Consider the following 26,429-nt stretch of genomic DNA (forward strand, 5'->3'; position numbering starts at 1 on the left):
TTAATCCCCATTTTACAGGGGAGGTAACAAGTGAAGTGAAGCAACTTGCCAGCAGATAAGTGGAGGAGCTGGGATTAGAAGGTGTGGATCAATTGGATTGACTGGAAGTCGTTTGAATAGAAGGGAATGTTTCCCGAGTCCAAGGGATAGGAAGCGACAATTAAGAACCCTGTTGCTTGGTGAACTTCCACACCCCTGTAGCTCCCGGGGCCTGGGGAGGATGGGGGGAGCCTGGTGGCCAGCGCCTCCCTTCCCACTTCTCACCAAGCCCTTCGAGAAGGGGGAAGAGAGGGCCAGAGGGCTGAGCCATGAGACTACGTAGCCCGGCCACTCTGCAAGCTTCTGCTTATTCCCGTGGGTGGAGGAAACTTCGAAGCCAAGATGCCCGATTGCCTGTTGTAATGTGAGCCTTCCGCACGAACTATCCAGGGGGTCTGAAGGCCAGGATTCGGCCCAGGTGAGCAGGGTTTCAAAGCCAGTGTAAGAATTTTCTGCACTTTTATAAATGAGTATTAGATTGTAAGCTCCTGGGGGGCATGGATTGTAACCCATATTTCCAGCTGTTCCCAAAACGAAGGATGCTACGGACAGAGGCAGCGCCCCATAAATTCTGTTGATGACAAGAATGAGCAACAAGCAAGCAGACTGGGCCTCTCTTTCCTATCATCATCATCATCAATCGTATTTATTGAGCGCTTACTGTGTGCAGAGCACTGTACTAAGCGCTTGGGAAGTACAAATTGGCAACATATAGAGACAGTCCCTGCCCAACAGTGGGCTCACCAGTCCTCTAGACTGGAAGTCTCATGTGGGCAGGGAACATATGGATCGTGAATTGTCTTCTGCCAAGTGCTTAGTACAATGCTTTGCACATAGTAGGCGCTCCTTAAATACCCTTGATGGATTGATTTCCTGAGCCCCCTGAGCCTTTTAAACACTTCAGATTTGTTACAGAGGTTGAGTCCGCTCCATTTTGATTTTTTTTTTCATCCTTGTGCCTCAGGGACTCTAATACCTTTTGAAATGATAATCCAAGTGTTAGATTTTTTAGAAACTCGGGCAAAAGAGAAAAAATCATTTTGTAAGCGTTTGGACCTTTTATGCCTTCGTGATTCAAGCCTTAAAATATTTTTGTGCTTGCTGCTGAGGATCAGAAGTCATTTCTGCACTTTTATCACGCTCCCTGAAATACTGCTTGGCTCTTCGATGATGATAATATTGGCACTTATTTAGCGCTTACAGTGTGCCAAGCTCTTGGGCAGCTATCGAATTGGACACAGTCCCTGTTCTACATGGGGCTCACAATCTCTCTTTTCCCCATTTTTCAGATGTGGAAACTGAGGCCCAGAGAGATTAAGTGACTTTTGTCCAAAGTCAGCCAGCAGGTCAGTGGCAGAGCTGATGGTAGAACCGGGTCTTCTAACTCCCAAAGTTCTCTGCTTTGTCCTCTAGGCCACACTGCCTTACATGTATTCAAGTTTTTGCTTTAATAATAATGATGGCATTTATTAAGCACTTAATATGTGCAAAGCACTATGCTAAGCACTGGAGAGGTTACAAGGTGATCAAGGGGGTCCTTTGCTTTTCCCAAAGAGCTTCGGAAATGAGCCGCACCATTTTGGACTGTGAGTTAGGTGGATTATCTAAATCCCTGGCTTCTGTGTTTTTCAGTGATTCCCCACTCTCCTTGTTTCACATTACTATGAGTAATTAAGAGTTGGCAGTCGATGAATAGGGTGCCAAGTGTTTGATTGATCGTTTGTGGCTTTTGCTTTCATTTTTTAAACTTAGATTCCCCACGTCTCGTGCCCACTGGTTGTGTCTCGAAGCCCCCGCTGTAGCATACGCCTTTAAGATAAACTCAGGGATTTAGAGGGTGATCCCCTCCAGACTGTGAGCTCATTGTGGGCAGGGAATGTCACTTTTTTATCGCATTGCACTTTCCCAAGCGCTTAATACAATGCTCTAAGAAATAAGTGCCTAATAAATACAACTGAATGAGTGATCCTGGAAGACTTTGGAAAATTTTGGCCAAGAGCCTCTCGCTCCGCTGTGAAAGCATCTGTGGTTTGACTTCAGTCCTAGGAAGACTTGTCAAACTATCAAACGATATCTCGTCTGTCTTATCTTTTCAACACGAACGTGCCAGGTCAAGCAGTCGGTGGTTAATCCTGAGCAGGTACCGTAGGCAACACTACCATCCTCCCTGTCTCATAAGCCTATAACTTTGGCATCGTCCTCGACTCACCTCTCTCCTCCAACCCACCAATTCACTCTGTCACCGAAACCTTCACAACGACTCCAGAGTCTGGCCTTCCTTCTCCTTCCAAACCGCTGCCACGCTGATCTGAGCGCTTATCAATCAGTCGTATTTATTGAGCGCTTACTGTGTGCAGAGCACTGTACTAAGCGCTTGGGAAGTACAAGTTGGCAACATATAGAGACGGTCCCTACCCGACAGTGGGCTTATCTTATCCTGCCTCGACTACTGTATCAGGCTCCTCACCGACCTCCTTGCCTCCTGTCTCTCCCTTCCCCAGTTTCCTGGATCATTTTTCTAAAAAAAAAAAATATTTAGTCCGCATCTCCCTACTCCTCAGAAACCTCCAATTGTTGCTCATACATTTCCACATCAAACCAAAATTTACCACTGGCTTTAAGGTGCTCTATCAGCTCTATCCCTCCAAATTTACTTTGCTACTCTCCTACTTTGTCCCAGCCAACACTTCTCTCCTCTATTGCCAGACTACTCGCTGTACCTTCATCTGTACCCCTACATGTCAAAAAATCCACCAGTCTCCCCATCTACAAAGCCCTCTGAAAATCCCATCTCCTTCAAGAGGACTTTTCTGACCAGCCCTCCCTTCTGTGTCACGCTTGCACCCCGAAAGCAGTTTAATACTTCCTAGCACTTATTTTTCTATCCTTTTTCTCTGCCATTTCCCATTACCCGTAACTCATTTTAATGTCTGTCTGCCCCTCTAGACTGTAAGCTCTTTGCAAGCCGGGATTATGTCTACCGATCCTTTTATGTATCCTTTTATACCAAGCACTTAGTACAGTCCTCTAGACTGCAAGCTCTGTTGTGCTCTCCCAAGCACTTGGTACGGTGTTCTGCACATAGTAAGTGCTCGGTAAATACCATCAGTGGATTGATTTTCTACAGTGATAGGAAAATCAGGGAGAAGACAGGGTTTTGGTGGAAAGATGAGGAGTTCTGTTAAGGACATTTTAAGATAGAGGGGTCATCCAAGAAGAGATGTCATGCGGAGGAGAGAAGTCAGGGCTGGAGAGGTAGATTTGGGATTCAGGGATGGTAGTTGAAGCCACGGGAGCCGTAAGTAGACGGATCGATTGAGATCTGGAGTGAGATCCGGCCCATCAGGAACAGAAAATAAAGCAGCATTTTCCAGCATTGGATTACTAAACGTATTAGACCTGCTTTCTTATTTCACTAGGCTTTGTTATGCATTCATCAATCTAACAGTTTAAAAATTGTAACCTTTACTAGTTTCATTTACTCAGTTTTGTATAAATAAAGCATATGCAAATCCTTTCATTGTCAGACTTTTTTGTTCTACATTGAAAAAAATCTCTGTAACCTCTAGAGGTTATTGGGGCGGGGCTTCAGAACTTGATTTGGCACAAATAATAATTATTATTATGGCTTTGTTAAATGCTTACTATGTGGCAAGCACCGTTCTAAGCGCTGGGGGAGATACAAGGTAATCAGGTTGTCCCACGTCGGGGGGTCACAGTCTTAATCCCCGTTTTCCAGATGAGGTAACTGAGGCTCAGAGAAGTTAAGGGGTTTGCACAGCAAACACGTGGCGGAGCGGAATTAGAACCCACAACCTCTGACTCCCAAGCCCGGGGTCTTGCCGCTAAGTGACGTTGCTTCTTCAAAGTTTGCACCGTGCCACTTGTTGGCTTTCTACACGGGAACTTTCATGGAGGGAGCTCTGGTATACTCTGGGAATCTAGGAATTGCTGTTTTGGATTTTTCTACGGATATCTAGGAGCTCTCTCAAATGGGCGGTCATGGAATTTTTGCCTACATTTTTGCTGGGATATTTACTATGTGCCAAGCACTGTGCTAAGCCCTGGGAGAGATGAACGATCAGATTTGGATTAGAGAAGCAGCATGGTTTAAGTGGAAAGAGCAAGGGCTTGGGAGTCAGAGGACTTGGGTTCTAATCCCGGCTCTGCCACTTGTCTGCTGTGTGACCCTGGGCAAGCCACTTAATTTCTCTGTGCCTCAGTTACCTCATCTGGAAAAAGAGGATTAAGACTGTGAGCCCCATATGAGACAACCTGATTACCTTGGATCTACCCCAGCGCTTAGAACAGTGCTTGGCACATGGTAAGCACTTAACAAATGCCGTAATTATTATTATTATTATTATTATTCTCTGTGCCTCAGTTACCTCATCTGTAAAATGGGGATTAAGACTGTGAGCCCCATATGGGACAACCTGATTACCTTCGATCTACCCCAGCACTTAGAACAGTACTTGGCACATAGTAAGCGCTTAACAAATGCTGTAATTATTATTATTCTCTGTGCCTCAGTTACCTCATCTGTAAAATGAGGACTAAGACTGTGAGCCCCATATGGGACAATCTGATTACCTTGGATCTACCCCAGTGCTTAGAACAGTGCTTGGCACATAGTAAGCACTTAACAAATCCTATTATTATTATTATTATTATTATTATTATTATTATTATTATTATTATTATTATTATTCTCTGTGCCTCAGTTGCCTCATCAGTAAAATGGGAATTAACACTGTGAGCCCCACATGGGACAACCTGGTTACCTTGTATCTACCCCAGCGCTTAGAACAGTGCTTGGCACATAGTAAGCACTTAACAAATGCCATAATTATTATTATTATTATTCTCTGTGCCTCAGTTACCTCATCTGTAAAATGGGGATTAAGACTGTGAGCCCCACATGGGACAACCTGATTACCTTGTATCTACCCCAGTGCTTAGAACAGTGCTTGGCACATAGTAAGCACTTAACAAATACTATTATCATACAGTCCCTGTCCCACATAGGGTTTACAATTTAAAGGGGAAGTAGAGAAGCAGCGTGGCTCTGGAAAGACGTTGGAGTCAGAGGTCATGGGTTCAAGTCCCGGCTCCGCCAACTGTCAGCTGTGTGACTTTGGGTAAGTCACTTAACTTCTCTGTGCCTCAGTTACCTCATCTTTAAAATGGGGATGAAGACTGTGAGCCTCCCATGGGACAACCTGATCACCTTGTATCCTCCCCAGCACTTAGAACAGTGCTTTGCACAGAGTAAGCGCTTAATAAATGCCATTATTATTATTATTATGTATTTCATCCCCATTTTACAGATAAGGAAACTGAGGCACAAAAAAATTCAGTGACTTGCCCTGGAGTCAGCAGGTGGGTCAATGTGGGTTCAGGGGATCAAGCTAACTTCCAGACGATGTCGTATAGGAGCAGCATGGCCCAAAGGATAGAGCGCGGGCCTAGGACTCAGAAGGACCTGGGCTCGAATCCCAGCCCACCCTATGTCTGCTGTGTGACCTTTGGCAAGTCATCATCATCATCATCAATCGTATTTATTGAGCGCTTACTATGTGCAGAGCACTGTACTAAGCGCTTGGGAAGTACAAATTGGCAACATATAGAGAGAGTCCCTACCCAACAGTGGGCTCACAGTCTAAAAGGGGGAGACAGAGAACAAAACCAAACATACTAACAGTTACCTCATTTGTAAAAATGAGAAGCAGAAGCAGCATGGCTCAGTGGAAAGAGCACAGGGCTTGAGAGTCAGGGGTCATGGGTTCCAATCCCGGCTCCGCCACTTGTGAGCTGTGTGACTTTGGACAAGTCACTTCACTTCTCTGGGCCTCAGCAACCGCATCTGTAAAATGGGGATGAAGACCGTGAGCCCCATGTGGGACAACCTGATTACTTTGTATCCCCCCCCAACTCTTAGAACAGTGCTTGGCACATCAATCAATCAATCAATCGTATTTATTGAGCGCTTACTGTGTGCAGAGCACTGGACTAAGCGCTTGGGAAGTACAAGTTGGCAACATATAGAGACAGTCCCTACATAAGTGCTTAAGAGAATAATAATAATGATGGCATTTATTAAGCGCTTACTATGTGCAAAGCACTGTTCTAAGCGCTGGGGAGGTTACAAGGTGATCAGGTTGTCCCACGGGTTGTCAATCCGTCTACTTATGCTCCCATGGCTCAACTACCATCCCTGAATCCCAAATCTACCTCTCCAGCCCTGACTTCTCTCCTCTGCCCGACATCTCTTCTTGGATGACCCCTCTGTATTAAAATGCCTTTAACAGAACTCCTCATCTTTCCACCAAAACCCGTCTTAATCCCCATTTTACAGATGAGGGAACTGAGGCCCAGAGAAGTGAAGTGACTTGCCCAAAGTCACCCAGCTGACAATTGGCGGAGTGGAGATTTGAACCCATGACCTCTGACTCCAAAGCCCGGGCTCTTTCCACTGAGCCACGCTGCTTCCCCGTGCTCGGTGGAAAGAGCCCGGGCTTGGGAGTCAGAGGTCATGGGTTCTAATCCCGGCTCCCCCACATGTCTGCTGTGTGACCTTGGCCAAGTCACCTAACTTCTCTGAGCCTCAGTTACCTCGTCTGTAAAATGGGGATGAAGACTGTGAGCCCCACGGGGAGCAACGTGATCACCTTGTGAGCCCACTGTTGGGTAGGGACTGTCTCTAGATGTTGCCAACTTGTACTTCCCAAGCGCTTAGTACAGTGCTCTGCACACAGTAAGCACTCAATAAATACGATTGATTGTATCCCCCCCAGCGCTTAGAACAGTGCTTTGCGCATAATAAGTGCTTAACAATTGCCATCATTATTATTAACAAATATCATTATTATAATTAAAAAGGTCATTAAGACAGTGAGCCCCATGTGGGGTCATGGACTGGGTCTAACCCGATTATCTTTCATCCACCCCAGCACTAAGTACAGGACAGGGCACATAGTAAGCATTTAACTCATTCATTCATTCATTCATTCATTCAATCGTATTTGTTGAGCGCTTGCTGTGTGCAGAGCGCTGTGCTGGGCGCTTGGGAAGTTCAAGTTGGCGGCATGTAGGGACGGTCCCTGCCCAACAGCGGGCTCACAGTCTAGACGCCCCTGGCCCTACTACTACTGGGGAAGTAGTAGTAGTGGCTTCACTACTATGAGAAGCAGCATGGCTCAGTGGAAAGAGCCCCCTGCTTCCTCTCCCACTCCTCCCCATCCCCTCCGCCTTACCTCCTTCCCCTCCCCACAGCACCTGTATATATGTATGTATGTTTATACGGATTTATTATTCTATTTATTTTATTTGTACATATTTTCCCCCTCCTCCCCCTCTCCATCCTCCCGCCTTACCTCCTTCCCCTCCCCACAGCACCTGTATATATGTATATGTTTGTACATATTTATTGTTCTATTTATTTATTTTACTTGTACATATTTATTCTATTTATTTCATTTTGTTAATACGTTTTGTTTTGTTGTCTGTTTTCCCCTTCTAGACTGTGAGCCCGCTGTTGGGTAGGGGCCGTCTCTAGATGTTGCCAACTTGGACTTCCCAAGCGCTTAGTACAGCGCTCTGCACACAGTAAGCGCTCAATAAATACGATTGATTGATTGACAACATGATCACCTTGTATCCCCCCAGTGCTTAGAACAGTGCTTTGCACATCATAAGTGCTTAACAATTGCCATCATTATTATTAACAAATATCATTATTATTATTAAAAAGGTCATTAAGGCAGTGAGCCCCATGTGGGGTCATGGACTGGGTCTAACCCGATTAGCTTGCATCCACCCCAGCACTTAGTACTGAGAAGCAGTGGGGTTTCAGTGGAAAGAGCATGGACTTTGGAGCCAGAGGTCATGGGTTCGAATCCTAGCTCTGCCACTTGTCAGCTGTGTGACTTTGGGGCAGTCACTTCACTTCTCTGGGCCCCAGTTACCTCATCTATAAAATGGGGATGAAGATTGTGAGCCCCACGTGGGACAACCTGATCACCTTGTATCCCCCCAGCGCTTAGAACAGTGCCTTGCACATAGTAAGCTTTTAGACTGTGAGCCCACTGTTGGGTAGGGACTGTCTGTATATGTTGCCAATTTGTACTTCCCAAGCGCTTAGTACAGTGCTCTGCACATACTAAGCGCTCAATAAATACGATTGACGATGATGATGATGATGAGTAAGCGCTTAATAAATGCCATTATTATCATCATCATCAATCCTATTTATTGAGCGCTTACTGTGTGCAAAGCACTGTACTAAGCGCTTGGGAAGTACAAGTTGGCAACATATACAGACAGTCCCTAACCAACAGTGGGCTCACAGTCTAAAAGAGACATTATTATTATTACAGGATCTGGCACATAGTAAGCATTTAACAAATACCATTAAACACACACACGCACACACAACCACCACTCCCCCCTTCCCCATACTGCCTGTGCAACACCATGAAACATAATTAATGACATTGTATGGAAAGGGAGAGGCTGGTATTTTTCTCCCTGCCTCAGGGCAGCCAAATACCTAAAGCCGGCCTCGCCCACACCAAACTTGTAGTTCCCCCAGAGGTTCAGGGTCCCTGGGCTGGATCTGGGCTTGGGGCCCAGTTATTATCCATGTCCCGCCCCTAATTTCCAGTTCCACTAGAATTTCCTGGGCAGGTATTCCCATATTTTTGAAGTAGGGCAAAACTTACTCCGACGGCTGACGCCAGGCTGGGAGCCCAGCTTGTAATTCCGTGTGCTCGGAGATGACCGACTCCTCGTGCGCAGTGTCCATCAGGATTTGAATGCCTTCTCGGTAAACTTGCCCCAAGCGCTCAGTTCAGAGCTCCGCGTATAGCAGGCAGCCGATACATGCCGTCGATTGTTCATTCGTTTATTCATTCAATCGTATTTATCGAGCTCTGTGTGCAGAGCACTGTACTCAGCGCTTGGGATGTACTATAGAGGCGGTCCCTACCCAACAACGGGCTCACGGGCTTTGCACATAGCGCTCGATAAATACGATTGATTGATCGATTGGCTAGTTGCAGAGCACCGCGTTAATGTCATGTCTGTAGCCATTTTAGACTGTGAGCCCACTGTTGGGTAGGGACTGTCTCTATATGTTGCCAATTTGTACTTCCCAAGTGCTTAGTACAGTGCTCTACACATAGTAAGCGCTCAATAAATACAGTTGATGATGATTTCCTCATAGCTTTTAAATCCTAAAATCCTCTGCAAATCTGCCCAAGAAACCCCTCCTCCGCGCACCATTTTTTCCAGCCCTGCCCCATCTCAGATCATCCTTACTAGCTGATCTGTAACTACTCAGAGTTTGTTTTGGAGTAATCTCCTTTTCTCCCCCATCCTCTTGCTCTGCTTCTCCCTCCACTCCCAAGCTCTGCCCCACCCAACCATAACCCTAAACTCAGCCAAAGTTCTCTCTCACCTGACCATCCAGGGACTTGTCTGTACATGAATAATAATGATTGTGGTATTTGTTTGACGCTTACTATGCGCCAGACACTGCACATGAGCTATTCTGGAGCTGTTGCACATTTCAAACCCAAGCAAATTTCACTTACTGAGGTAGGAAAGACTGTCGATTTGGGTTTGGATATGTTGGGAGGACAAGACTCCTCTCCTTTCTTTGATCCTGGGTTTTGCCTTGTTCTTTTCTTCTTCTTTCCCATCAGATCCCAACTCTTATTCCTTCTCTTCCCTTTTCTTTTTCTTATCTTTCTTCTCCCTTCCTCCCACTCCCCCATCATCCTTCTCTTCTTCTGCCTCTTCCTTATTCTCTTTTCTGGTGCTTCTCTTCCTCTTGCTCGATAAATCCCGGTTGGTTGATTGATTTATTGATTGAGTGACACCTCCCTCCCCTTCTTACTCTTCTCTTTCTCCCTCCCTTTATCTCTTTATTTTGGATTCCTTTCTCCTTCCCTGCCTTCTTCCCTTCTACATCTCCACTTTTCTCCTCCTTCTAAACTGAGGGCCAGAGAGGGAAGTAGCCAAATCAAGATGAGGGAGTGTTTGGAAGCTGCCACTAACTACCTCCTGGAAAGAACACAGAACTGGGAGTCAGGGGATTTGGGTTCCAATCCTGGCTCTACTGCTTGTCTGCTGGATGACCTTGGGCAAGTCACTTCACTTCTCTGTGCCTCAGTTCCCTCATCTGTAGAATGGGGATTACGACTGTGAGCCCCACGTGGGGCAGGGACTGTCCAACCCGATTAGCTTGTCTCTAACCGTGTTTAGTACAGTGCCCGGTGCATAGTAAGCACTTAAATACTATAAAAAGAAACTAAAAAAAACTTAAATATTCTAGACCTCAGTTTCCTCATCTATAAAAATGGGGCTAAAATACCTATTCAATCTCCCCCTTAGCCTGTGAGTCCCATGTGGGACGGGGAGATTATGTCTGATCTGCTTGAACTGTATCTACCCCAGTGCTTAGTACAGCACATAGTAAGTGCTTAACAAATAATAATAGTAATTCCCCCAACTTGTACTTCCCAAGAGCTTAGTACAGTGCTCTGCACACAGTAAGCGCTCAATAAATACGATTGATTGATTGAATAGTAATTGTGGTATTTAGCAAGCACTTACCATGTGCCAAGCACTGTGCTAAGTGCTGGAGTTGATACAAGATAACCAGGTCCCCCATGGGGCTCACGGTCTAAATAGGAGAGACGGCAGGCAATGAATCCCCATTTTGCGGATGAAAGAACTGAGACACAGAGAAGTTAAGTGGCTTGCCCAAGGTCACACAGCTGGTAAGTATTGGAGACGGAATTAGAACACGGATCCTTGGACTCCCAAGCCCTTGCTCTTTCCACTGGGCCATGCTGCTTCAAAATATCATCATCACCACTTATCCCTGGAGCCTCTAATCAAATCTATGCGATAACTATGGCCTTCCCAGGCAAAGATGATGCTCCTGGGGGTGATTGCTATCTGTGTATACTAGTGTGGTTGAAGAGAACCACGTGCAACCAATAGTACCGTCTACACTGAACGGATTTTGCTGCCGAAACGTCTACTACCAGTCCTTGGTGCCGTTTTCAACCGCCCCTTAGGCGCTAGGTCTTTCAGAAGTCTTAAATATAGCATCCTGGGATGTTGGCAGCCCCCTTCACTGCGCTGCCACTTCGCCTAGATGGACTTTCTCCAGGGCCCCTGTAGGCATCAGTAGGGTGGGAGGACTGGGCTCTAGACTGGAAGCTCCTTGTGGGCAAGGAACCTGTCTACCAACTCTGCCTACTCCCAAGCGCTCAATTAATACCATTAATAATAATAATAATGATACACTGCGCTGCCACTTTGCCTAGACTGACTTTCTCCAGGGCCCCTCAAGGCATCAGTAGGGTGGGAGGACTGGGCTCTAGACTGGAAGCTCCTTGTGGGTAAGGAACCTGTCTACCAACTCTGCCTACTCCCAAGCACTCAATTAATACCATTAATAATAATAATAATAATAATGATACACTGCGCTGCCACTTTGCCTAGACTGACTTTCTCCAGGGCTCCTGAAGGCATCAGTAGGGTGGGAGGACTGGGCTCTAGACTGGAAGCTCCTTGTGGGCAAGGAACCTGTCTACCAACTCTGCCTACTCCCAAGCGCTCAATTAATACCATTAATAATAATAATAATTATAGCATTTATTAAGCACTTACTATGTGCAAAGCACTGTTCTAAGCGCTGGGGAGGTTACAAGGCGATCAGGTTGTCCCACGAGGGGCTTACAGTCTTCATCCCCATTTTCCAGATGAGGGAACTGAGGCCCAGAGAAGTGAAGTGACTTGCCCAAAGTCACCCAGCTGACAATTGGAGGAGCCATGATTTGAACCCATGACCTCTGACTCCGAAGCCCGGGCTCTTTCCACTGAGCCACGCTGCGGAGCCCCCTCCTTCCAAACTGAGCCCCCTCCTTCCTCTCCCCCTCCCCATCCCCCCGCCTTACCTCCTTCCCCTCCCCACAGCACCTGTATATATATATATATAAATATATGTTTGTAAGGATTTATTACTTTATTTTACTTGTACATACTTATTCTATTCATTTTATTTTGTTAATATGTTTTGTTTTGTTATCTGTCTCCCCCTTCTAGACTGTGAGCCCGCTGTTGGGTAGGGACCGTCTCTAGATGTTGCCAGCTTGGACTTTCCAAGCGCTTAGTACAGTGCTCTGCACACAGTAAGCGCTCAATAAATACGATTGAATGAATGAACTATGATTATTACTTCCCTGGATCTCTGTGACCTCATCTGTAAAATAGGGATTGAGACTGTGAGCCCCACGTGGGACGGGGGACTGCGTCCAACCCAATTTGCTTGCATCCACCCCAGTGCTTAGCACAGTGCCCGGCACCAGGTAAGCACTTAACAAATGTCACAATTATTATGATTACCGCGAGGCTTAGTGGATAGAGCCCGGGCTTGGGAGTCAGAGGTCATGGGTTCTAATCCCGGCTCTGCCACTTCTCAGCTGGATGATTTTGGGCAAGTCACTTCTCTGGGCCTCAGTTCCCTCATCTGTAAAATGGGGATAAAAAGTATGAGCCCCACGTGGAACAACCTGATGACCTTGTATCTCCCCCAGCGCTTAGAACAGTGCTTGGCACATAGTGAGCACTTAACAAATACCATCATCATCATTATTATTAAAAGGGGAAGGCGGATGAAGACTGTGAGCCCCAAGTGGGACAACCTGATGACCTCGGATCTCCCCCAGCGCTTAGTACAGTGCTTGGCACATAGTAAGCGCTTAACAAATACCATCATCATCATTATTATTATTAAAAGGGGGAGGGGGATGAAGACTGTGAGCCCCACGTGGGACAACCTGATGACCTCAGATCTCCCCCAGCATTAGCACAGTGCTTGGCACACAGTAAGAGCTTAACAAATACCATCATTATTATTATTATTACTCTATTTCTTTTACTTGTACATATCTATTCTGTTTATTTTATTTTGTTAATATGTTTTGTTTTCTGTCTCCCCCTTCTAGACTGTGAGCCCGCTGTTGGGTAGGGACCGTCTCTATGTGTTGCCAACTTGTACTTCCCAAGCGCTTAGTCCAGTGCTCTGCACAAAGTAAGCGCTCAATAAATACGATTGATTGATTGATTATTATTATTATTATTAAAAGGGGGAGGGGGATGAAGACTGTGAGCCCCATGTGGGACAACCCGATGAACTTGTATCTCCCCCAGTGCTTAGAACAGTGCTTGGCACATAGTAAGCACTTAACATATACCATTATTATTATTATTTTTTTATTAAAAGGGGGAGGGGGATGAAGACTCTGAGCCCCCACGTGGGACATCCTGATGACCTTGCATCTCCCCCAGCGCTTACAAAAGTGCTTGGCACATAGTAAGCACTTCACAAATGCCATCATCATTATTATTATTAATAAAAGAGAGAAGGGGATCATCATCATCATCACCAATCGTATTTATTGAGCGCTTACTATGTGCAGAGCACTGTACTAAGCGCTTGGGAAGTTCAAATTGGCAACATATAGAGACAGTCCCTACCCAACAGTGGGCTCACAGTCTAAAAGGGGGAGACAGAGAACAAAACCAAACATACTAACAAAATAAAATAAATAGAATAGATATGTACAAATAAAATAAATAAATAAATAAATAGAGTAATAAATATGTACAAACATCTATACATATATACAGGTGCTGTGGGGAAGGGAAGGAGGTAAGATGGGGGGGATGGAGAGGGGGACGAGGGGGAGAGGAAGGAAGGGGCTCAGTCTGGGAAGGCCTCCTGGAGGAGGTGAGCTCTCAGCAGGGCCTTGAGAAGAATGGATGGATGAAGAGGGATGAGGGATGAGGGAAGAGGGATGAAGACTGTGAGCCCCATGTGGGACATCCTGATGACCTCGTATCTATCCCAGCGCTTAGAACAGTGCCTGGCACATAGTAAGCGCTTAACAAGCACCGTCATTCTTCTTCTTATTATTACTATTACTGTTATGATTACTCCCCCTTCTAGACTGTGAGCCCGTTGTGGGGTAGGGACCGTCTCTCTATGTTGCCGACTTGTACTTCCCAAGCGCTTAGTTCAGTGCTCTGCACACAGTAAGCGCTCAATAAGTACGATTCAATGAATGGTACTTCCCAAGCACTTTGTGCAGAGCACTGGAGCACACAGTAAGCTTTCAATAAGTACGACTGACTGACTGAATGAATGAATGGTACTTCCCAAGCGCTTAGTCCAGTGCTCTGCACATGGTAATTGCTCAATAAATATGAATAAATGACTTAATTACTATTATGACTAATATTATTACTATCAGTGTGGCTCAGTGGAAAGGGCACAGGCTTGGGAGTCAGAGGTCAAGGGTTCTAATCCCAGCTCCGCCACATGTCTGCTTTGTGACCTTGGGCAAGTCACTTAACTTCTCTGAGCCTCAGTTACCTCATCTGTAGAATGGGGATGAAGACTGTTAGCCCCTCATGGGACAAATTGATCACCTTGTATCTCCCCAGCGCTTAGAACAGTGCATCACACATAGTAAGTGCTTAACAAATACCATCATTATTATTATTACGATTGAATGAATGAATGAATGGTATGTTGCAAGCGCTGAGTCCAGTGCTCTGAACACAGTAAGCGCTCAATAAGTACAGTTGAATGAATGAATGAATGGTAATAATAATAATAATAATGACATTCATTAAGCGCTTACCATGTGCAAAGCACTGTTCTAAGCACTGGGGAGGTTACAAGGTGATCAGGTTGTTCCACAGGGGGCTCACAGTCTTAATCCCCATTTTCCATATGAGGGAACCGAGGCCCTGAGAAGTGAAGTGACTTGCCCAAAGTCACACAGCTGACAATTGGCGGAGCTGGGATTTGAACCCATGACCTCTGACTCCAGAGCCCGGGCTCTTTCCACTGAGCCACGCTGTTTCTAAGCGCTTAGTCCAGTGCTCTGCACACTGAATGAATGAATGGTACTTTCCAAGTGCTTAGTCCAGTGCTCTGCACTCAGTAAGCACGATTGAATGAATGAATGAATGGTACTTCCCAAGCGCTTAGTCCAGTGCTCTGCACACAGTAAGCGCTCAGTAAGTACGATTGAATGAATGATGGTACTTTCCAATCGCTTCGTCCAGTGCTGTGCACACTGAATGAATGAATGGTACGGTACTTTCCAAGCACTTAGTCCAGTGCTCTGCACTCAGTAAGCACGATTGAACGAATGAATGAATGAATGGTACTTCCCAAGCGCTTAGTCCAGTGCTCTGCACACAGTAAGCGCTCAATAAGTACGACTGATCGAATGAATGAATGAATGGCACTTTCCAAGCGCTTAGTCCAGTGCTCTGCACTCAGTAAGCACGATTGAACGAATGAATGAATGAATGGTACTTCCCATGCGTTTAGTCCAGTGCTCTGCACACAGTAAGCGCTCAATAAGTACGATTGAATGAATGAATGAATGGTACTTTCCAAGCGCTTAGTCCAGTGCTCTGCACACAGTAATTGCTCGATAAGTATCACTGATTGAATGAATGAATGGTACGGTACTTTCCAAGCGCTTAGTCCAGTGTTCTGCACACTGAATGAGTGAATGAATGCATGGTACGTCCCAAGCGCTTAGTGCAGTGCTCTATACAGAGTAAGCACTCAATAAATATGATTGAATGAATGAGTGAATGACTCTTATGACTCCTATTATGACAATTATTACTAATGCAGGAAGCAGCGTGGCTCAGTGGAAAGAGCCTGGGGTTTGGAGTCAGAGGTCATGCGTTCGAATCCCGGCTTCACCACATGTCTGCTGTGTGACTTTGGGCAAGTCACTTCGCTTCTCTGAGCCCCAGTTCCCTCATCTGTAAAATGGGGGTGAAGACTGTGAGCCCCCCGGATCACCTTGTAACCTCCCCAGTGCTTAGAACTGTGCTTCGCACATAGTAAGCGCTTAACAAATGCCATCATTAGTAGCGAAGCAGTGTGGCTCAGTGGAAAGACCATGGGCTTTGGAGTCAGAGGTCATGGGTTCAAATCCTGGCTCCTCCACTTGTCAGCTGTGTGACTTTGGGCAAGTCACTTCACCTCTCTGAGCCTCAGTTCCCTCATCTGTAAAATGAGGGTGAAGACTGTGAGCCCCCCGGATCACCTTGTAACCTCCCCAGCGCTTAGAACAGTGCTTGGCACATAGTAAGTGCTTAACAAATGCCATCATTATTAGAGAAGCAGCGTGGCTCAGTGGAAAGAGCATGGGCTTTGGAGTCAGAGGTCATGGGTTCTAATCCTGGCTCTGCCACTTGTCAGCTGTGTGACCTTGGGCAAGTCACTTCACCTCTCTGAACCTCAGTTCCCTTATCTGTAAAATGAGGGTGAAGACTGTGAGCCCCCCGTGGGACAACCGGATCACCTTGTAACCCTCCCAGCGCTTAGAACAGTGCTTGGCACATAGTAAGCGCTTAACAACTTCTAGACTGTGAGCCCACTGTTGGGTAGGGACCGTCTCCATATGTTGACAATTTGTACTTTCCAAGCGCTTAGTACAGTGCTCTGCACACAGTAAGCGCTCAATAAATACGATTGACTGATTGATTGATTAACAAATGGCATCATCATCATTATTATTAGTAATAATAATGATGTCCCATCCCAAGAAGCAGCGTGGCTCAGTGGAAAGAGCCCGGGCTTTGGAGTCAGAGGTCATGGGTTCGAATCCCGGCTCCGCCACATGTCTGCTGTGTGACCTTGGTTAAGTCACTTAACTTCTCTGAGCCTCAGTTACCTCATCTGTAAAATGGGGATTAAGACTGTGAGCCCCAGGTGGGACAACCTGATCACTTTGTACCCCCCCAAGCGCTTAGAACAGTGCTTTAGAGAAGCAGCATGGCTCCGTGGAAAGAGCCCGGGCTTTGGAGTCAGAGGTCATGGGTTCAAATCCCAGCTCTGCTACTTGTCAGCTGTGTGACTTTGGGCAAGTCACTTCACCTCTCTGAGCCTCAGTTCCCTCATCTGTCAAATGGGGGTGAAGACTGTGAGTCCCCCGTGGGACAACCGGATCACCTTGTAACCTCCCCAGCGCTTAGAACAGTGCTTGGCACATAGTAAGCGCTTAACTTAACTTCTAGACTGTGAGCCCACTATTCGGTGGGGACCGTCTCCATATGTTGCCAACTTGTACTTCCCAAGCGCTTAGTACAGTGTTCTGCACAATACGATTGATTGATTGATTGATTATCATTCTTAATGCGGTTGCGGCCTGAGGCGTGGCGCTGTGGCCAGCAGGGGGCGCCGGAGGGGCCCGGCGGAGCATGACGTCATACACGAGCCGGACCCGGGGGGCGGGGCGCCTTGTATGCTCTGCCCGGCCGTGCGTGTGCATGCAAGTGCTTGCATGTGCTTGCGTGTGCATGCATGTGCATGCGTGTGCATGAGCGCGTGCACATGTGCAGGGCCGTGTGAGCTCCCCGGCGGCATTAGAGGGAGGAGGCCGGGCTCCCCTCCCTGGGGCCCGGACCCCCGACGGCAGCCCAGAGGACCATGAGGCCCCCTCAACCTCCAGCCTGCTGCAACACGGCCGGGGAGCACGGCTGATCCTCCTCCTGCAGGTCCTGAACCTGCAACCGCTCCTGCCGCAGGCCCTGGAGCTGCAACCCACCCTACTGCGGGTCCTGGAGCTGCAACCCGCCCTGCTGCAGGTCCAGGAGCTGCAACCCGCCCTGCTGCAGGTCCTGGAGCTGCAACCCGCCCTGCTGCAGGTCCTGGAGCTGCAACCCGCCCTGCTGCAGGTCCTGGAGCTGCAACCCGCCCTGCTGCCGCTCCTGGAGCTGCAACCCGCCCTGCTGCTGCTGTTGCTACAGGTCCTGCTGCTGGTCCTGGAGTTGCAATCGCTTCTGCTGCTGCAGCCCGTCCTGCTGCTCCGGCTGCAGGTCCTGGAGCTGCAACCGGTTCTGCTGCAGCCGGTCCTGAAGCTGCAACCGGTCCTGCCGCGCCTGTTGCAGGTACCGGAGCTGCCACCGGTTCTTCTGCTTCTGGAGCTGCAGCCGGGCCTGCTGCTGAGGCTGCTACAGGTCCCGGGGCTGCAGCCGGTTCTGCTGTTGCTGCTGCAACCGATCCTCCTGCTCCCGTTGCGGGTCCTGGAGCTGCAGTGGGGCCTGCTGCTGCTGCTGCTGCAGGTCCGGGAGCTGCAACCGGTGCTGCAGCCGGTCCTGCCGCTGCATCGGGAGCCCGTCGAGGCCACGGTCCCAAATCGGAGCATGCCACTGCAAGCCGGACTGAGGGGGAAGACGCCCCTCGCACCCTCCAGCACCACTCAGCCAGTCACTGGTATTTATTCAGCGCTTACTGTGTGCAGAGCACTGTGCTAAGCGCTTAGCACCAGGGCCAGGAGGAGCGGCAACTGGTGTACTGGCCCTCCAGGCCGCCCCGTGCCCCCTTGGTGGCGGATGATGATGATGAAGGTATTTTTTAATAATAATAATAATAATTAGGGTATTAGTTAAGCACTTACTATGTGCCAAGCACTGTTCTAAGCGCTGGGGGGAGTACAAGATGATGATGGTATTTTTTAATAATAATAACAATTATGGTATTTGTTAAGCGCTTACTATGTGCCAAGCACTGTTCTAAGCGCTGGGGGAAATACAAGATGATGATGGTATTTTTTAATAATAATAACAATTATGGTATTAGTTAAGCGCTTGCTATGTGCCAAGCACTGTTCTAAGCGCTGGGGGGAATACAAGATGATGATGGTATTTTTTAATAATAATAACAATTATGGTACTAGTTAAGCGTTTACTATGTGCCAAGCCCTGTTCTAAGCGCTGGGGGAATACAAGATGATGATGGTATTTTTTAATAATAATAACAATTATGGTATTAGTTAAGCGTTTACTATGTGCCAAACACTGTTCTAAGCGTTGGGGGGAATGCAAGGTGATGATGGTATTTTTTAATAATAATAACAATTATGGTATTTGTTAAGCGCTTACTATGTGCCAAGCACTGTTCTAAGCGCTGGGGGGAATACAAGGTGATGATGGTATTTTTTAATAATAATAATAACAATTACGGTATTAGTTAAGCGCTTACTATGTGAAAGCACTGTTCTAAGTGCTGGGGGGGATACAAGGTGATCAGGTTGTCCCACGTGGGGCTCCCAGTCTTCATCCCCATTTGACAGTTGAGGTCACTGAGGCCCAGAGAAGTGAAGTGACTTGCCCAAAGTCACACGGCTGACAAGGGGCGGAGCCGGGATTAAAACCTACCACCTCTGACTCCCAAGCCCGGCCTGTTTCCACTGAGCCACGCTGTTAAGCGCTTACTACGTGTGAAGCACTGCTCTAGGGGATACAAGGTGATCAGGTTGTCCCACGTGGGGCTCACAGTCTTCACCCCCTTTTTCCAGGTGAGGGAACTGAGGCCCAGAGAAGCAAAGTGACTTGCCCAAAGCCACCCAACTGACAAGCGGCGGAGCCGGGATTTGAACCCACGACCTCTGACTCCCAAGCCCGGGCCCTGTCCGCTGAGCCACGATGAGCGAGGGTCGGGGGCGGAGAACCCAGGAGTCCGGCGTGGCCATGGTGCTGGGCTGTGCGGCGGTGGTGTGGGAGTGGCTGAACGAGCACGGACGTTGGAGGCCCTACAGCCCCGCTGTTAGCCATCGCATCGAGGCCGCCCTCCGTGCCGGGCCCCGGGCCGGGGGCTCTGTCGTCCTGGGACATGTGGACAGCAGACTCGCCCCCTACATCGTCGACCTCCACTCCATGCACCAGTTTCGCCAGGACACAGGTGAGCCATGACGAGCCGACAACTGGCTGCCACGCATCCGCCCATTCACCCCATCCTACTTGTCATCCTCTCCTTCTCATCGTCTTCTCATTTTCTCCTTCTCTCATCCTCTCATCCTCTCCTTCTCATCCTCTCCTTCTCATCGTCATCTTCTCGTTTTCTCCTTCTCATCCTCTCATCCTCTCCTTCTCATCCTCTCCTTCTCATCCTCTACTTTTCATCGTCTCCTTCTCATCGTCATCTTCTCGTTTTCTCCTTCTCATCCTCTCATCCTCTCCTTCTCATCCTCTCCTCATCTTCCTCTCATCCTCTCCTTCTCATCATCTTTCTCTCATCCTCTCCTTCTCATCACCTTCCTCTCATCCTCTCCTCATCCTCTCCTTCTCATCATCTTCCTCTCATCCTCTCTTCATCCTCTCCTTCTCATCATCTTCTTCTCATCCTCTCTTCATCCTCTCCTTCTCATCCTCTCCTTCTCATCCTCTTCTTCTCATCCTCTCCTTCTCATCCTCTCCTTCTCATCCTCCTCTTCTCATCCTCTCCTTCTCATCCTCTCCTTCTCATCCTCTTCTTCTCATCCTCTCCTTCTCATCCTCTCCTTCTCATCCTCTTCTTCTCATCCTCTCCTTCTCATCCTCTTCTTCTCATCTTCTCATCCACTCCTCATCCTCTCCTCATTCTCTCCTAATCCTCTCCTTCTCATCTTATCCTCTCCCTCTTATCCTCTCCTTCTCACTCATTTATTCCATCATATTTATTGAGCGCTTACTGTGTGCAGAACACTGTACTAGGAATAATGATGGCATTTGTTAAGCACTTACTATGTACCAAGCACTGTGCCAAGCGCTGGGGGGGATACATAGTCATCAGGTTGTCCCATGTGGGCCTCACAGTCTTAACCCCCATTTTCCAGATGAGGGAACTGAGGCACAGAGAAGCAAAGTGACTGGCCCAAATCACACAGCAGACAAATGGTGGAGCCGGGATTAGAACCCATGACCACCGACTGCCAAGCCTGGGCTTTTGACACTGAGCCACGCTGCTTCTCTGCTAAGCACTTGGGAAGTCACCTAGCCCACCAGTGACCCGTGACCCACGTCCTACCTCTGCCCTCCTCAAATCCACCAAACAAGCACACTCCCCCCCTTCAAAGCCCTACTGAAACTCACCTCCTCCAGGAGGCCTTCCCATCCTAAACCCCCCTTTTCCTCTGCTCCCCCTCCCCTCCCCATCTCCCCCACTCCCTCCCTCTGCCCTACCCCCTTCCCCTTCCCACAGCACTTGTGTATATTTGTACATACTTACTATTCTGTTTATTTTATTAATGATGTGTATATATCTATAATTCTATTTATCTACTGATGCTGTTGATGCCCATGTACTTGTTTTGTTGGCCCTCTCCCCCCTCTAGATTGTGAGCCCCTTGTTGGGTAAGGATTATCTCGATCTGTTGCCGAATTGTACTTTCCAAGCACTTAGTACAGTGCTCTGCACACAGTGCTCAATAAATACGATTGAATGAATGAATATTGTGGGTGGAGCACTGTGCTAAGCGCTTGGAAATTACAGTACAGCAATAATGAGAGACAATCCTGGCCCATAACAGGCTTACAGTCTAGAGCGGTGGAGACAGACATCAAAACAAGTAAACAGGCATCAATATAATTATAGATTTATTTATATAAACAAGAGTCCTGTCCCTGGCTCCACCATGCTCAGTTTCAACCCACCTCTTACCCTCTGGGCACCCAAAGCCTCTTGCCCTGCCCCTCTTTCCACCCTGGACTCCCTCCTTCCCTCCCCCACCCCGGTGACCTTGTCCCAACACCCCCCCACCCCTTTCCTCATTTTCCTCATCTGTAAAGTGGGTATGAATATCTGCCTTTCATTCATTCAGTCATATTTATCGAGCTTTTAGTATGTGCAGAATACTGTACTAAGCGCTTGGGAAAGCAGTGTGGCTCAATGGAAAGAGCATGGGCTTTGGAGTCAGAGGTCATGGGTTCAGATCCCAGCTCCACCACTTGTCAGCTGTGTGACTTTGGGCAAGGCACTTCACTTCTCGGTGCCCCAGTTACCTCATCTGTAAAATGGGGAATAATCAATCAATCAATCAATCATATTTATTGAGTGCTTACTGTGTGCAGAGCACTGTACTAAGCGCTGGGGAAGTACAAGTTGGCAACAAGTAAGGCTGTGAGCCCCCCGTGGGACAACCTGATCACCTTGTATCCTCCCCAGTGCTTAGAACAGTGCTTTGCACATAGGAAGCGCTTAATAAGTGCTATCATCATTATTATTATTATTAAAGCTGCCTTCCCACCCCCTTTCCTCATTTTCCTCATCTGTAAAGTGGGTATGAATACCTGCCTTTCATTCAGTCGTATTTATCTAGTGCTTACTGTGTGCAGAGTACACACGGTTTTCTCCTTCTCATCCTCTCCTTCTCATCCTCTCCTTCTCATCCTCTCCTTCTCATCGTCTTCTTCTCGTTTTCTCCTTCTCATCATCTCATCCTCTCCTTCTCATCCTCTCCTTCTCATCGTCTTCTTCTCGTTTTCTCCTTCTCATCCTCTCATCCTCCTTCTCATCCTCTCCTTCTCATCCTCTCATACGAAGCGCTTGGCTTCTCGCCCCGCGTGAGTTGGGTCCCACCCGCTCATCTCGTATCTACTCCAGCGCTTAGCATACTGCTTGGTACTAATCAGCACCCGGCTAGTAGTACAGGTTTTGTTCTTATTAAGGCTCTACAGGCCGGGCAGGTTGCGGTCGCTGGAGGTGGGGAGGGGGCGAAAGCCAGGAGAGGAGAAGGAGGGCTTCCCCACAGCCGTCTCCTGCTCTGCGGGAAGGACCAGGCATCCATCCGGAGGGTGTGGGGGAGTTTGCTAAATTAGACAGGATGACGGGCAGATGAAATACTATGTCTGCTGTGGGATTCCCTGCCTGGGCAGAGCCAGGGAGAGAGAGCGCTGAAGCAACAGGCCGCACCAGATGGAAGGAGAGAGAAAGGGAGGGAGCGAGGGGTGAGTGGGGCCGGGAGAAATGCTGAGGAATGGCAGACCAGGGAAGCACCTTCAGACTGCCTGTGGCCCTGGCATGACAGGACCTAAGGGGTGGCAGATCCCTCAGGAGGAAAGCATCGGCGCTTAGAATGGTGCTTCGCACATAGTAAGCACTTAACAAATGCCATTTTTATTATTATTATTATCACAAAGCAGCCTTCTTCCCCAGCGACCCCCTCTCCCCTTCCTCCACAAGCCCCCAAGTGGAGAGCCTTATGGCCTTTGACCTCGAGAGAGCACGACTCCCATCTTAGCGTGAAAATGGGATTTTTCGCCAAGCATAAGGTCCTGCTTATTTCCAGCCCTCGTCAGTCCTCCCCCTCCAGACAGTAAGCTCCTCGTGGGTGGGGAAGGTGTCTACCAACTCTGCTGCCGAGCGCTCGGTACAGTGGTCTGCCCACAAGAAGCGCTCAATAAGTACCACGGATTGATTGATTCGGGACCGGGCTAAAGGTTTAGAGGGCAGAAGATGGGCTTGGCAGAGTTGAGGAGGGATGAAGGACTCCTGGGGAATCATGCTGGGGCGGAAGAAAAGATGGGGAGTCCATCGTTGGGACTGTGGGTGGCTGTCAGCTTGATCCTGGGGTTCCAGCGCTGGTCAGGGCCTTTCAAAAGCCGGACACTCAGAGGTTTGAAATGGATCGCTGGGCTGAGGGAGCCGTCCCACGACTCCCGAGCGGTCTTTTCTATGGGGGAATTTGGGCTGAGGCTTTGGCCCGAGTAGAAGTGGGCATACCAGCTGTGGTGGGGGCTGGGGGAAAGGAGGAGGAGGAGGCAAGAGTCCTGGTGAGAGAGAAAAAACAGCTGTTGGCTGACAGCATAAGAGCCGCTCACATTGAAAGCCCCTAGATCCTTTTTTTGCTAATTAGAACTGTCTGGAAAGGGGGATTTAGTCCAACAGCCCCATGTTACCCTAAGTGCCTTGCAGACATGGAAACAGTGTTTCACTGTTTTTGACTGGGGTTTCTGGGTCCAGGATCCAAGAATACTAAGGATTCATATGGCCCTCAGGAGGGGACAGACAATAGGGGAAGGAGGGAGAGGGACTGGAAGAGGGAGGGAATCTCTAGAAGGAATGTGGAGGGTGAGGGGAAAGGGTGAAATCTGGCTGAGAGGGAGAGAAAGGAAGGAATTTTGCAATTTGGAGAGAAGCTGGAATAGGGAGATGAAAGAGAGAGAATTTCTGTGTGTATGCACGCACACAGATTGGGGAAAGAATCCAAGAGGAGGAGCTGACGCCAAGGAGACCTGCAGACATGGAAACCGTCTGACAGGGAATTCCAGTCTTGCTCCAAATAACTAGGAGGATTTGTATATCAAAATAAACGATCAGTCTCCTAAACAGACACATGACATGAAAAGCTCCCCCTGCCCCCTCCTCTCTCCTCCCCTCACTCTGATTTGAGGTAAAGAATGCCTGGTCTGGTTTCATTTCCCAGAGATGGGATTTGGCTTCAAAAAAGAAGGAACCTCACAGAAGAAAACTGGAATTGGAGAAGAGTCTCCCTTCCCCACTATAGGGGCCACTCATTTAGCACTTAACCACCCCACCCTGGACTCTGGAAGTCGAAGACCAAGTAATAGCCCGGTTTTATCGTTTCATTTCCCACTCTCCCCACTACCCCAACCCAAGCAGGGACTGGAGGCCCACAACAAAAAGTCTTGGAGCTGTAGTTTGTTCTCCCCTCTCCCTTTTCTCTCCCACCCTTTTGTTCTTCATCAATACAGGGACATTTATCGGCAGGGGGGAGCTTTGTCAGCTTAGAAGATCCCCCCTCACCACCCCCTCGCCCCCGGCATCCTGCCTTGGTCTTCCCACTGCACACCATCACCACGGTGATGGCCGTGATGTCACAGACACTGTCTGCCTCTCTTTGCCCCTCTTGTTGTGAGACCGCCTCAGGTCTGAGCTCATTTCAGATTCTAAACTTGTCCTTCTTTGGCATTTTGGGCAAGAGAATTACAAAGGAGGGAAGGGAACAGTAAAGAGGGAGGATGACAGCTGGCCTTTGTTTTTGTTTTTTTAAAAATTTTTCCAATATCCTCTGCCAGCTCCTTTTTCGCCACCTTTGCCGTCAAATGATCTGGACTGCTTTCACCTATGGCTGAGGTTGAGAAATAAGGGAGGGTACAGGTGTCTGGAGGAAAGGTAGGGGTCATCTTAATCAGTGAATTGTATTTGTTGAGCTCTTACTGTGTGCAGAGCACTGTATTAAGCACTTGGGAGAGTACAATATAATAATGATGGCATTTGTTAAGCGCTTACTATGTGCCAAGCTTAATGTGTGCAAAGCACTGTAGTAAGCGCTTGGGTGAGTACAGTATAACAATAAACAGACATATTCTCTGTCCACCCTGAGCTTACTTTGTATTTCCCCTTCTGTTCCTCGGTTTGTGGCTCTTGGCCTCATGGGGCCCAGTTCCTGGGGTCTCTGAAATCCATTCATTGAATCGTGCGTGGGGCTGGAGGTCACCCAGATGACACCCACAAAGGAGGGTCTTCATCTTTCCCAGGGAACACTCCCCAGCCTTTCTGGAAGTTCGGAAGTTCTCCTAACGTCCAATTTCAGTCCTTCCTATGTGCACATCTGTGTGTGCATACAAACACACACACACACAGGTGCACCTGTGTCCCCATAAAACATTGTCTCCCAGCCCTGGCCAGACACAATAGACCCCGAATGGAGGAAGGGGACACCCTCTGGTCTTTCCTGCCAGGGATTGGCTTACTCCGGACTCTTTTTAGAAGGAAGGTGGCAAGGAATAGTTCCTGGCCTACTTCTTCTGCCTCTTCCATCCCCCCTGCGAGGAACCGGCTGATGAATGGGGGATTGTTCTGCTTTTTGCCCAGTGGCTCCGAATGTTGTTGTTTTGGGTCATTAAGGGACTCTGAGATGGAGGGGGTTATGACCCTGTCAGGGTCCTGAATAGCCATTGTTTCTTTTCTTCCTCTCTTGAATGGGAGGCTGGGGGTGGGACTTGGGGGGTGGGGGTGGGGGGTGCCTGTTTTGGTGTCTCCTCTCTGGGAAAAGTGGGAGGAGGGGTGGAGGTCGGAGGGAGAGGGGAGGCCTTCTTTTCCAGATTGATGGATAGAGCCAGAGTGGACAGGTGCTGAAATTCCAGCAGCCTTGAGGCCCAGGATCCAGAGATCATAGAGCATCGATCATAGAGAAGCAGCGTGGCTCAGTGGAAAGAGCCCGGGCTTTGGAGTCAGAGGTCATGGGTTCGAATTCTGGCTCTGCCAATTGTCAGCTGTGTGACTTTGAGCAAGTCACTTAACTTCTCTGTGCCTCAGTTCCCTCATCTGTCAAATGGGGGTGAAGACTGTGAGCCCCCTGTGGGACAACCTGATCACCTTGTAACCTCCCCAGCGCTTAGAACAGTGCTTTGCACACAGTAAACGCTTATGATTATTATAGAGCTGTCACCTTGATTCCGAACCACCTCCTTATCCAGCCCCCAACCCTTCCCCTCCCGATTGAATGATCTCAGACCGGGAGAGAGTGGGTTTGGATTGGGGGAAAGTG

General features: G+C 48.2%; 2 protein-coding genes across 2 annotated transcripts in view; both read left to right on the plus strand.

Annotated features, from left to right (window-relative positions):
• Positions 1 to 381: 381 nt before the first annotated feature.
• On the plus strand, positions 382 to 19,491 carry LOC119944099. The gene is made up of 4 exons (XM_038765319.1): positions 382 to 398; positions 2,080 to 2,179; positions 17,500 to 18,507; positions 19,458 to 19,491. Exons 1-3 carry the CDS (start codon positions 382 to 384, stop codon positions 18,412 to 18,414), a joined length of 1,032 nt encoding a protein of 343 aa, XP_038621247.1. The 3' UTR covers positions 18,415 to 18,507; positions 19,458 to 19,491.
• An 18-nt stretch (positions 19,492 to 19,509) lies between these two features.
• Positions 19,510 to 26,429, plus strand: part of DTX4 (deltex E3 ubiquitin ligase 4) — a 35,014-nt gene continuing 28,094 nt past the window's right edge. The window contains exon 1 of the mRNA XM_038764816.1: positions 19,510 to 19,840. Coding sequence (XP_038620744.1) covers positions 19,585 to 19,840 — 256 coding nt within the window. The 5' untranslated portion in view covers positions 19,510 to 19,584. The remainder of the gene's footprint in view (positions 19,841 to 26,429) is intronic.

The sequence above is a fragment of the Tachyglossus aculeatus genome, chromosome 22 (assembly GCF_015852505.1).
Source record: "Tachyglossus aculeatus isolate mTacAcu1 chromosome 22, mTacAcu1.pri, whole genome shotgun sequence".
In the NCBI taxonomy this organism is placed as follows: Eukaryota; Metazoa; Chordata; class Mammalia; order Monotremata; family Tachyglossidae; genus Tachyglossus; species Tachyglossus aculeatus.

Excerpts from the sequence above, each read along its gene's own strand:
- LOC119944099 (XM_038765319.1), top strand. Across the intron at positions 2,180-17,499 it reads CGGTGGTTAATCCTGAGCAG|GGCCGTGTGAGCTCCCCGGC; the intron begins GTACCGTAGGCA and ends GCACATGTGCAG.